The 13,590-nt window shown below is 38.0% G+C and overlaps 1 protein-coding gene across 1 annotated transcript in view; it reads right to left on the bottom strand.

Moving 5' to 3' along the window:
* Positions 1-4,925: 4,925 nt before the first annotated feature.
* gcgrb (glucagon receptor b) overlaps positions 4,926-13,590 on the bottom strand; it is a 46,042-nt gene continuing 37,377 nt past the window's right edge. Inside the window, exons 5-14 of the mRNA XM_020931431.2 lie at positions 11,711-11,799; positions 10,774-10,880; positions 9,828-9,984; positions 8,661-8,820; positions 7,810-7,870; positions 7,147-7,216; positions 6,625-6,713; positions 6,381-6,525; positions 5,705-5,746; positions 4,926-5,440 (exon numbers count right to left, since the gene is read on the bottom strand). Of these exons, the coding sequence (XP_020787090.2) occupies positions 5,045-5,440; positions 5,705-5,746; positions 6,381-6,525; positions 6,625-6,713; positions 7,147-7,216; positions 7,810-7,870; positions 8,661-8,820; positions 9,828-9,984; positions 10,774-10,880; positions 11,711-11,799 (1,316 nt within the window). The 3' untranslated portion in view covers positions 4,926-5,044. The remainder of the gene's footprint in view (positions 5,441-5,704; positions 5,747-6,380; positions 6,526-6,624; positions 6,714-7,146; positions 7,217-7,809; positions 7,871-8,660; positions 8,821-9,827; positions 9,985-10,773; positions 10,881-11,710; positions 11,800-13,590) is intronic.

The raw sequence follows: 13,590 nt of genomic DNA, 5'->3' as shown, positions 1-13,590 counted from the left end.
TATAAAAAAGCAGCAATTACTCCGCAAGACTGAATATAGGCTGTATTGTGCAGTGTCTTACTATTTCAGTAGTATAATATATGTACAAACAGATGGGCTTTTTCAGATTCTTTCCTTATATGAAACCCTCCCCCTTTGACACATTGTTACCATGCATAAATCTAGTAATTCTATACACACAACTCATTTAAACATTTTTTCATTTTAATTTACTGCAGTAATCTTTGTGTGTGCTCATGAATACTTGACACATGTGCTATCTGATATCGAAACGACAAACTGAAAATGTTCATTGACAACAACAGACAAAGCCTCACACCACTTATAAAGCAAACTGTCATTATAAGGCGAGATGTTTTTCTGACACAATTTCTTTTAATTGGATCCATTGAGACTGGTTATGACACGAAACAATTTAAGTTTTTTTTAAATTAAGAGCAGCGGATGTGTCATGTGTCAAGCCTTCATATTAAATACATATCTCAACAGCACAAAAAATAAAGAACATATAAAATGAACTTCTTGTGATGGCGCAAGTAAATATTTCGCTCTGCGCAGCCATTTAGACTCCTGTCCCTTTTCACAATTATTCAGATAATGTTCCACTTTTTCATTGATGCCACATGATTTATAAAAAAGTTTGATTTATATACATTTATTTTGTGCAAAGAAATCAAGGTTTTTTAGGTGTACTGGTGGTCACAGTTGTAATATTTTGACACCCTTTCCTATTCCAATAATATGGTGTTATAGCAGTTATTATAAGATCTTAAATTTGCTGAGTCTGTCCATTCTTGTCCCATCACATCATTCAACGTACTTTGCTTTTTCTATACTGTTTCATGTGGGCACCCTGCGATGTGTAGCCAATCTTCTGTACTTAATTTATATGCAATAATTTCACTTGGAAAGCTATAACTTTGATTGCAATGACCTAAAATCAATAACATTTTATAGTTAAAAATAAAATGTTGAGTCCTGTGACCTGGCCCCGGATAAGGTGGGAAAAAATAGATGTATGAAATTCAAAGTCACTGAGTACTGTCTTTCAGTCACCATAGTAGCTTCTGTAGTTTATTAATATACATTCAAAAGTGTTCAAACTGGGACAAAAGAAGTCAATTTACAGTGACAATGGTGAATTCATTTAGTGTCTTGAATTACTTTAGTTTTTTTTTACAGATGTGCCTCGTCTTAAAAAATAAAATTAAAACAAGTTGGCATTTGCACAGAAGAACCTTTGTCAAATACACCACAACACAAGCAGCAATATATGACAATGAAAAAATAAAAGAGGCTCAGAGTTTGGCCCTTCAAAAGCACCCCACGTACAGTACTGTGCAAAGAATTTAGACAAGGTGTATGCAAGAAAACCATTCGCTGAAAATATAATTGTAAAAAAATACATTTGCCTGACTTTACAAATAAATTGTCAAAAACAAACAACCAAAATCGTCAAAGCTCTCAAAGACCCTTGCCAAGGCACTGGTCTCTTACAATTCTTACAACACTGAAAAATATGACAAAACTATTTTTCCTATAAGTTAGCTTGTCCAAACAATGATCTGGATACACACACCCACTCACACTCATGTTCAGTTTTTATCATTTTGGGGGACATTATATTGACTTTATTATAGTTGAACTAAACACCATTGTCTACTGTTCATAGTCCTTTTTGGCAATTTTAGTGCAAACTAGGTAAATTAGCAACCTTTTGTTACAAAATTATCAAAAACCAAGTGTGTCCTGCCTCCAGTGGCCACTGCTATTTCAAATACTACTGTGACATCACACTGTACTGCCCTGTACATGTACATGTCATTTTTGTCCTCCAGGTTCTTAGTAGCTCTATTTGTAGTGTGATTGTGAGTGGAGTTTAGATGTTAAGTTCTGTTCCAGCCATTCTGCATGTAGCCTGTATTTGAGTGTAACAGAGGAGTATTTTATGAATGAATGTGTGTGTCATGGGTGGGTGTGGTGCGTGTGTGTCTGTGTATTGCACATGTGTGTATACGGGTGGGCTCAGTTGTGCAGGTGTCTGAGACTGGGTGGGCACACAGTTTTGACCACACTAAGCCATGTCGTTCCTTGTTATTGTAATCAATGAAGTTAATTGAACGTCTTGGGCGTGTGCACATCAATTCTAAACAAAGTGGCATTGAGTAACTTTAGTCGCTGCCCAAGTCAAAAACTTGCTTGGCATTGAATGAAAGAATTGTCAATGTAAACGTAAACAAGTTTATGAATGAAATTGGAATAAAACACTATGTCAGGTTAGTCAGCCATTCAAACACACAGGAGGGTCTTTTCTACAACCTAGCACTAAATGTGGAAACATGTGTGGAAAATGCACAAAATTAAATTGCAAATTCCAAGCCACTGCTTGTGAGGGTTTCTCCCTGCTCCTCCTACCCCTCCTTTCCCTGCTCCCTCTCTCTGCATTTCCTTACCTTGTTTGTCATTTCCTGGGCGGGTCCCAATCATGCACCTGCTGAGCTCCACTCCTGTTCTTCATCAAGTAATCATCTCCTACAATAAAAGACCCACTGACCTGCTCTCCAGTGCCAGATTGTTCCGTCATCCCAGTGCACTTCGTTTGGAGCCAGCCTCATCCTGTTGCCACCAGTTTCTGTAAGCCTCCGGTCAGCCTCCAATCTCCACAGACCTCCCATCTGCATCCAACCCGGACCTGTCCTGCCTCCCCTGGAATCTATCCCCCTGCCAAGACTAGTTTTGTGAATAAAATACTTTTTGGGTCTGACCAGTGATTCTTTAACACTGCTATCCGATAGTATGGGTTATGATACAGAAAAAAACTGTCCGTAAAGCAAAAGATAAGGAGCCCAATGGTGACAAAAATGCGGTCAATGCATACACATCATTATGCATTGATTTAAATGACAATGACAACTAACCACAAAGGCTCTCTTAAATAAAAGAAATCTTGAAAAAAAAAAGTGAACCATACATTTGACAAATACAAAAGTGTATGCAATGGAATTCAAACAATTCATGATTTTTTGTTGGGTTTGAAGAGTCAGAAAAACATGTTGTATGGCATAAAGTAGAAATGCTGAGTGTCAGTGAATTTATTGATGAAGTGAATGTGTTGACAAACACTGATGCTGATGTGACGATTGTGGATAACATGGATGCTTTGACCCTGATCGAAGCGGAGGTGTCATCTGACAGTGTAACTATAGAAATTCTTCTGCAAATGATCAAAAAGCTACAATACTCATAGCTCAAGAAACATAACCCTCCTCTATTTCAAGTAAACAGCTTCAAACTGAAGAGGAAAGGGCTGTACTAGAGGCGTACCCTGCTGCCTTTAAAGAGAAGCATTATTTGAAGGAGAAAATAGCACAACCGAAGTAAAAACAAGAGCAACTTGAACTGGACATGCTTGCTGTTTTTATGAAGGAGGATGGGTGCTGCACTGCAACAAATGAAATGTGAATGAACTGGTGCAGAGTCTAAAGGTAATGGTAAAACCCTTAATCCAAACGCAAATGTTTTTTTTATCCTAAGAGAAACACCAATGGGACCAATGAACTGTTTGTATATGATGATGATGATGACAACACAACACACAATGTGCCCACAGTGCCACAATAAATCATTCAAAAGTGGAACAAATGCAAGCGCAAACAAAGCATGAACTCCGTCACTGTGTTCCATTGACTCAAAATCAAGAAAACAATTGTTCGACCTGTTACACAAACAAAACCAGATAACGGTGCTTCTTGTCCAACAACATAATTCCAACTCTGCCAATAAGGAAATTCCTGTTTTTTAATGGAAATCCCCTCTCCTTTCAAACCTTTCAGCACTGTGTGGAAAGCAAAACGGCTGTCTATATTACCTCCATTAGTACACAAGTGGACAACCTCAAAAACTAGAAGAATGCATGGTCTAAGGTTTCAGAAGGACAGGGCATTTCATCAGTCCCACCAAATGAACTGAACAGATTAGATGGAGGTGTAGTCCACATCATAGAGTGATGAGGCAAACATTACAACAGCAGCAGAAATCATTGTGGCCCACAATAAAATTCAAAGAGCCTTTCACCTTCAGCCTCTCATCAAGGGGGAGCCTGTATATCATTGGATCAAGCTTGTGTTACCTGTGTGCCTGTTTAATGCCACAGATGGTTACTCAAGAACATGGAAACAGACTCAGTATATTTATGACCACTTTGGAAAGGATGGATACACGAGTATCTCCCACTGCTGCATGAGCGCCAAAGGTGGAATAAGGAAAACTCTTGTTCCAAGAGAGATTGTGTTGATAGTGGAGTCTACAGCTTCTCTTTGCTCATGGTTGCTGGCTGGGCAAGATTAAGCCGAACTTTGTAGATAAAGGAGAATTTGTTTGATCTGAATGTGTGAAAACAAAGACAAGTGTTGTGAAAAGTCTGATCACAAAACTGAGCCTTTTGAAAGAGGCACAGTAAGAGTCTCACCTAAGATGACCAAAGTGAACAACTGGACTCTGGCCTGTGTGTTGCATGTGTGTGTGTATATGGGTGGGCTCAGTTGTGCAGGTGTCTAAGACCGGGTGAGCACATGGTTTTGACCCCGCTAATCCATGTGACTCCTTGATATAGTTATTGTAATCAATAAAGTTTATCAATTGAACATCTTGGGAAACATGCGTGAGTCAAGTCTAAACACCCAGTCAAAGTGGCACTGAGTAGCTTTAGTTATTACAAGTCCCAATAAAATTTTCTAGAGACAGATATTAACCATTGCCATTGTTTAAATTTAACTTAAACCCTAACCTAACTTAAAATTAAACCCCCCCCACCCCATATTCACATATACACACACAAACACACATACCAAAACCTTTTACACAGTACTGCAGTGCACTTACACCTTGCACAATAATTTAATAGATAAATCATTCCTTTCGTCGTAAGTTCACAGAAGTAGGCGACACAATTAATATTTTGCAGTAGGAAAGTGTGTTTACTGCTCTTTTGCATGCAGTTTTGAAAGTCATTAATGCTGTTTTTTTTTTTAGGTAAAAGTCCATTCTAGACACTGGTCTCCTCTCCTTCTAGTGACCCAATTCGGCATTGCACTCTTTCTTCGAGACAAATGTCCTCTATGGTTGTGCAGGCCCGACTGGCAGCACCCCGTAGTGGTAGGAAGGAGAACTGCAGCATGTGCCTGCTTTTTGGAGAGCGACTTTTCCCCGTCCCGTTACTGTAGCACACCACTAATCTTCGGTTCTCCTCAGGTGCGTTGGGGCAATGGCCACCTCGGGCAGTTTTGGTGAGATGAGGTGACTCGCAGCTTGGGTCCAGGTTTCCCGTGGCGATGCTGCCGCTCTTGACATGTGGCGTTTGGCTGTATGTGTGTCGGTATTCCTCGTCAATGTCCTTGCCCAACTTCCAGCGCTTCCACTTCTTCAGCATCTCCGATTGCACCTGCGGCATGATGGGAAAAGTCAACCACAGACAGATACAGACAGAGATTAGAGCAGTCCCTGTGCCCCTTTTGATGGATGCCTGCTTTTAAAAGGGTTAGATGTTAACTGATGCTGGCACATCATAGGCAGGGGAGCAAAGACAGTGAACACAGATTGCCTTACAGATAAAAGGTGCAATTTGTGAAGGTAACAGGACTCTAATGAAGATAAAGGAGTCTGCAAGAGGCAAGAAAACAGGAGAACATGTAACTTAACAGCTCACCTCTTTGTTGACAAAGCAGTAGAGGATGGCAACAAGCAGGCCCTTCAACAATAAGAAATGTACATTTAAATCACTTTGAAGTCTTTACTAACAATGGTGTAGAATAGAGACTAAAAACAACATACAGTTTATTTTAGCTTATTGATGCAATTATGGCAGTGGGAAAAAGAGGAATTTATTTCAGACATGCACAGGATAATATAATAAAATAAATGGTCCAAATAGAGTTAAAGATGCATTTAGTTTGAACAGTAAGCCCTGCATCATGACAGACACACAATTTTATCCAATGAGTCGTTACTGTCCTTCTTTTTTTCTCTGTCGTTCAACATCAAAGTGAGAGAGGGGGAGATGTGGGTGGGGATAACTGTATGCCACTCATTGTTTAAAATTGGGAACAATAATCCTTAAATCATTTCAACAAAGTCTTAATAATTGTGTTTAATTCTAATTGTTTCTAATATACTTAGAAAATATATTCACAGAGTTTTTTTTATTTTATTTTTTTATAAAACATTAAGTAGTTCCCTCTTGAACTACTACTATTTGTTATATTATACTCTTCTTGATGAAAGGTTATACTGATCCAAAGGGAATATATTCTATATCTGAAACATGATAACATTTCAGACCCTCATGCAGTGAAAAAGAAAGGGGAGCACAGTAAAGCTCTGACCTGGAAGGAGTTGAAGAGGAGGTCACAGAAGAGGCGAATGAGGCGCAGCATGGAGCCTTTGGGGACCGACTCATCTATGACAAATGTGAAGAGGATGGCGTGAATCCCCAAAAGAGGGATCAGCGTCAGGGTGGACTTTGCTAACCTGCAGATAATGAATGCTTGATTGCTTGGATTGTGCACTACTCCCGGAAATGGGTTTACAATTATTGTTAATGTATTCCTGGGGGTCAACTTCTCTCACCTGAATTTGTAGTCCGTGTACCTCATCTGGTGCGCTCGAAGTTTAGACATCAGTATTTTGATAATCCTGATGAATATGAAGAAGTTTATCTGCAAAAAAAGGCTAACATTTATTTTATGTGTAAAACTGACAATGGCATTTCTCACTGAGAGAAGCTACTCCAGATACACATATAACCTTGTGCAAAAACGCCCACCTGTATATACAATGGACTGAAAATAAAGATGTTTCTGCTGTGCTTATAAAAGGCTTGCCATGTGCAGCTGCAATTGACGCAATGCTACGTGTTACACAGCTTTACCGTCACTTTGGCCTGTGTCAATAAAACATGTGATACACACACAACTGCCAAGATCCAAACTTGGAAATCTAACAACTTCTTGAGTGTTCTCTGACACTGGCTCTGCGCTTCTTCAACGTCTCTGTTGCATTATTTATGTTTGAATGAAGCGTGTAAAGTAACTATCTTGTCAACTCTGAACTTAAAACTGTTAGCAAAATAGTCAACATGTTTAAACTTACCAAACATGCAAAGAGAATTGGAGAGCGTATGATCCACCAATATCCCATATTAGTGTTTCTCTCCCAGCACCTGCACATGTGTATGTATAAGCACACTTTGTTAATGGGTTTGGATGAATGACAAATAGCTGCACTTAAGAAACACTTATCACTGGACAAAATGACCTTGCTCAGCAAGATGTGAGTGTGTGAGTTTACAAACTGAGTTCACAAACTCACAAGAATCTTGGCAAGCTCCTCTTGGTGCTTTTGGGACGAGGAGAGCCGGAGATTGTAACAATCACAGAGCAGAATTTTGGTTTGGGTGAAATCCAAAGATGAAACTCCCAAACAAACCAAAACAAACATGGCAACACAGAAATATGTACCTAAAGTTATTTTAGCAGAAAAACAATCTAATTTGTTTCTGAAAAACAAAGAAAGGGAAGATCTTTTAGAGAGGGAAAAGTTAGATTTTTCTCGAAATAATTGTTATTGTTTATTTCTTTCCCATGTAGATAATGCAGAACTGCAGATTTCACTATGCTACTGTGCTCAGTGGCCTAATCACATATTGATGAAATCAGTGAGAGAGAGGCAAAGGCCAGTCTATGAGCCTTAATACTGCAGGGTCATACAATTATTATAAAAAATCCATAATGTATTAGGAAAGATTATACTTACTCCTCATTCTCATAAAGGTATTTGACGGTAATCCACGGAGACACAAAGATGAGAGGTGCACCTGAGAGTGAGAGTGGACAAAGTCAATGGTGCTCAAACTGACACTGTTCGGCCTTTGGTTATTACAGCAAAATGCTCAGTTGTTTTTACTGTATGCTTCTGCTAGAGTTTAGCAAATGTTTATATTATCAAGGGAAGGGAAGTTGTCTAAATACATTTACACAAGAGGATTGGAGCTGAAGGAGAACTTTGAATGTGTACAATTAATCTCTTTTCAGCAGCAATGCTTTTTGCTCATACCATGTTCTTCAGTGATAAACAAAAGCTACCTTCTTCATATATCCTAGATATAGTACAGCACAGGCACACATTCTTCAAGCTAACTCATAGTCATTTATTGCAGAGGTGAAAGTTAGTCATTACTTTTCACTAATACAGGGGTTGTTATAGCAGTAGATATTGTGCATTTAATAAAAGTAAATTTTTTCTGAACCCAGACATATAACTTATTTTACAGTTGTAACATTGGGGAACACATTAAATTCCAAACATGTAGACATACTTAACGATAGGCTATGCAACCTTTCTGAGAGGGTTACAGCACCTGCTTGTCTCCAGGGAGATATTATGTCTTTGCCTGAAATATTCCACAGTGTGACATTACACATACCTATCTTCATTCAATTACTAGTGTTTTTATTTCTCAAAAATACCTTGAAAAACAGCAGTCCAAAGATATGACCTGTAACTTCGCCTATTAGCATCAGCTACTGTCAAAGCAATAATATCTCCATTGAGACAAGCAGAAATGTTACATAGTGCAGCTTTAACATGAATAAACATTGACTCACCCCAGCCAATGGCCAGATAGATGTAGAAGTACTTCCTCTCACTGAACACGGTGATGACGAGCAGACTGTGCAGGTAGATGCCCTCCACTAAGAGCCAGTAATTATTGGCCATGACACTGTACTGCATCATCACCATGGCTCCTCTGCACCACATCACCGCCTGATACACCATCAACACACAAGGCAAGAGTATTCATATGCCAATCTCTAACCTTTTATTTAATTACATTCCACAGATGGTCCAAAAGGTGCCCATTTGATTTAATAAGCCTGTAACCAATGCAGGGGCATATTTTACAGTAAGTGATGTGTTCTGACATTAATAATCTGACTGATATGAGTAGCCCCGTGAACATAAATCTATATGGGCTCCTATGGAACAAGGTTAAGGATTTTCAGTTAAAGGTCCTATATTATGCAAAATCCTCTGAGCTTTTAGCCACATTAAAATATTGTTTTCTTCAAACATGTTCGAGGAATCATTTATTATTAGTCCGACTACATCTTCAAAACACAAAATCCTCTGTTCCACCTTGTGATGTCGTGAAGCAGCAGTTTTCAAATTAACAGACACCTTTTACCTTTTCTTAGTTGTGTAGAGATTGGTTATTTCAGGGCTAAAATCACCCAAATTATTCTAGTGAAAGGAAGTGTATGGAGTTTAAAAACACAGCGGGGCACTTTCTTTATTACCACATGACTTAACAAGGTAGAATAGAGTGAGAGAACTGAGTTTGAATATGCAGGGTTAACAAAAAACACAACTCCCACCTTGTGATATCATGTGGCCATACAGGATGTGCTCCAATGTATTTTTAAACTTCATACACTTTGGATATCACTCATTTGGATCATTTCAGTCCTAGAATTTCCCCTCTCTGCTGAACAAAAGGTAAAAGGTAGATGTTAAGTTGAAAACTACCACTACATGACATCACAAGGTGGAACAGAGCATTTTGAGCTTTGGAGATGTAGACAGACTAAGAATAAAGGATTACTCAAACATGTGAACACTTGGTATGATTTTGATGACCTAAGAGCATTATAACATGACTTAAAGATCACAAAAATCAATTTAGTGCAATATGGGACCTTTAAACAAGAAATCTGTAATAAAAGTCACAGTGGATATTAAAATGTGTTCTCTTGAAATTAACTTGTTCTCACCGGTATGTTGGCCCAGGAGCGCAACCGAGTGCTGCTACTTTTGCGAGGGTCGAGTGTGAGGGTGAGCAGAGCATCTTTCACCAAAATGGACATGGCTCTCAGGATGAACGACGCAAACAGGTTCATGTGGATGTTGTTTCTCATGCAGTGGAGTTTCCTGAAAACACAGGATGAAGCGTCACTTTAAAACTTCAAATTACCCCATTCTGAGTTCTCGCTCAGTCCCAGTAACAAATTTTAAAGTGTTATATGTAATAAGCTCTGTCAAATACAAATCAGTGTCTGCTAAGAATAATCCAAGCCAAGAGATATTATTATTATTGCAAATGCTAATTGACATCTTTGCTTTTACAGCTAATGGAGGTGAAATTGGAAAAAAAAAAAAAAGTATGTAAGAAAGAAAATAACAAAAACATCCAAAAAAACAAAACAAAAACAAACCTTTATACCCAGGCCTGCCAAAAGAAATTTGGGGGCCCAGGGCAAGAAGACTCACATGGACCCTCCTCAAATATTAATTAATCGGTACAGGTTCCAATTCTGGGCCCCTAAGACACTGGGGACAACAGACCCCTTTGTTCCCCCAGTCACTCCCCTGTTTATACTACTTATATAAAAACTACAAAAACAACTGGTCTGATCATCCTAGCAAAAAAAAAAAACTTTTCTAACCACATCAAATGACACACACCACTTGGATAGTTAGTATGTGTAGAGTGTTCTACCACTGACGCAAAGGCAGCAGCTCTACCAGGTGAATACTGCTGTTGTGTCCTTGAAAAATTTAAACTGAAAAAAAATTAAATACATGTATCGAACAATTTGCCATTTTACTAGGACAAACAAATATATAAATACTGAGCCCCTAAAATATATTGTTAAAAGTACTTATGGTGACAAGCCTTGTTCTCTGTTCCTCCATGACTGTCCCATGTGCAGTCTTTACCTGAAAACGATGAGGATGGCCAGTGCCAGCAGCAGCGCACCCAGGGAGAGAGAGTAGCCCACTGTGTACATGATCCATAATTGGTTTAGGACGCGCCCATACTCCTGCTGCAGAGGACAAAGTCAGTTACTCATCTCTCTTCTCACAACATGATCTTATGTTCCTAAAAAGATGGGAGGTTTCCTCATTAAAGGTCCTATATTACACAAAATGACTCTTGTGACCTTTAAGCGATGTTATAATGTTGTTAACTCCTTCAAAATATATGTTGCACTTTGTTTCATTCACACATGTTTAAGTAACCCTTAATTATTAGTCTGTCTACATCTCAAACCAAACCACCTTGTGATGTCATGAAGCAGTAGTCAGAGGTGGGGACTTGGAAGTTGTGACTTGGACTTGAGTCAGACTTGAGTCACTATTTTTAGGACTTGAGACTTGACTTCATAACATGGTCTAAGACTTGGTACTCGACTTGAAGCTCAAAGCAGATGACTTGGACTTAACTTGGATTTACGGGCCGGTGACTCGAGATTGGACTTGCCTGTATTTGACTTGGGAGTTGACCTGGACTTGAGGTCAAAGACTTGAGACTTACTTGAGACTTAAAAATCCAAGATTTGGTCCCACCTCTGGCAGTAGTTTTCAACTTAACAGCTACCTTGTACCTTCTGTTCAGTAGAGATTGGCAATTCCAGTACTGAAATTATTCAAATGACTTTAGTGAAGGTGTGTGGAGTTTAAAAGCAGTGGCACACTTTGTTAATAATGACAAAGTGGAACAGAGTGTAGTTTGAGAGAAGAATTCAGAGTAAGTATGCAGGATTTGTGTGTTAATATGGGCTCTTTAATTAAAATAGTGAACAAAAATTAAATTCTTCAAACACCTGCAATAACTATTTTGTAATAACATCATAATGAAAGTGATTGAGCACACCTCAGCTGGGTCGTCCTCACATTCGGATGTGTTCTTCTTGGACCAAAGGCCCTCCTCACTGCAGCTCCTGTACACCAGGCCTTTCTGGACTGTTCACACATACAAAAAAATATAAAATAATCATAATAAAATAATCACAATAATATCATATTCTGGTGATATTAAATTTTTTTTCTTCATCTACAAAATTCTTATTATACTTTTACTTACACTTTCATCCAAAATAAACATATCAATACAATTACATACAATACAAATACAATGAAGGAAAAAAAATTAAAATAAAATTACAATTATTTGTGCTAATCATAAAATAAATACATATTTTAAAATTATATACAATTATATTCATTATGTTTATTATTTTTTTAATCTATTGACCATATGCTTGCACTGTGTATCCTTAATAATAATAATAATGTTTGAATGGAGATTATTTGAAAACATCGGCTAATTTCCAACATCACACCTACACAACATATTCATAGCTTCCTAGTACAGGGCAGCCTTCAAACCAGGAGAAAACAAAACCATAAGACAGCAGTTAATAGAGAGGACAAGCTGAGTTCACACTCATTTACCACATCTGGAGCTGCTGGAGGAAACTCACTACACGATGTACGCACTGAGGACAGACCACTACAATATAATACACACAAAATAATAAGGATGAGTAATCTAAACCTACACTAACACACTCCTTTTCTGTAAAAATCCTTTTTCAATGTAGAGCACATCTAAAACAGAAGTCATTTCCTTTCACACTGAAGGACGAGGATCTGTGTTACCATAGCAAACAGTGTCTCATTTAGCAGCAGATACGTCCTCAGTGAAATACAGAGGTACATGAGCTTTTAGGTGCACTGACGTCACTGGTTTATTTCAGTGAATTATTTAGGACTTAGAGCTATGTTCTCTTCAAGTTTAAATGCAGATCTTCACTGAGATATTGTCTAATGTTTTGTATGCTTTTAATGTTATTTGGGAAGCACAACAGAAGTGTTTCTTTGCCTCTTCTCCAGTAATTGGTACAGTGGTTTAGCTATAATCAGGTTGGAGTAAAAGACAGCCATAATAATTGTGAAAATACAGAGGCATTATTTTCCATTTAAACACAGAAAATAACATTCACAAAGTACTGGCTCTGGTCAGAATAAAAGCCTAATTATGCATTATATATAGATGCTTAGAGCTTTGCCATGGGTAATGTGTATTTATCTATTCTATCTTTTATAAGTTCTATATTTTATACAGAGTTTCTGCATATATTGTATGTGATTAAAGGCAGTTTGGGTGTAGAACATTTCCATGGGTAAAGAAAAAATAAAAACAGCATCTACCCTGTTGAAAGAATAAAATATTTAAAATGTATCAAAAACTCATGGTGAGTGGGTGCTCAATCAGGTGAGTCACTGACACCCGAGGACATTGCTTCTCATACAACTTACATCTAAAAATAGTTGTAAAACATTAATAATGCCTCACACTTGAAATGAGCTTTGCAAGATCAACACAGCCTCACAAAAACACTACACTGTGGTCATTGTTTATTCACTCCATACTCAGTGGTGGTAAGTTACTACTGTAGCCACAGCTGCCCCGCGGTAAACTGTAACATCTCTCAATATTAAGTCCTATAATGCACCTTCATAAGCACTGCACTAAAAATGACAATTAAGGTACATTGAAAATAATGACTAGATAACTAAAAATGCCCATCATTTATTTAATCTGATCTGACAGGAGACAGAGTAGTAACCTTGACAATGTGTTATTTTCATGTGACCAAAAGCCTTAACAGAGATGTCATCACTTCTGATATGCAAAAGCGGATTGCCTATTTTTACTTCTTAAAGGTGATGATTGATCGAGACTGCATC

The sequence above is a fragment of the Boleophthalmus pectinirostris genome, unplaced genomic scaffold (genome assembly GCF_026225935.1).
Source record: "Boleophthalmus pectinirostris isolate CB_2022bp ecotype Guang Dong unplaced genomic scaffold, ASM2622593v1 HiC_scaffold_22, whole genome shotgun sequence".
In the NCBI taxonomy this organism is placed as follows: domain Eukaryota; kingdom Metazoa; phylum Chordata; class Actinopteri; order Gobiiformes; family Gobiidae; genus Boleophthalmus; species Boleophthalmus pectinirostris.
The sequence above is the reverse complement of the archived record's forward strand: the minus strand, read 5'-3'. Positions and strand labels throughout refer to the sequence as shown.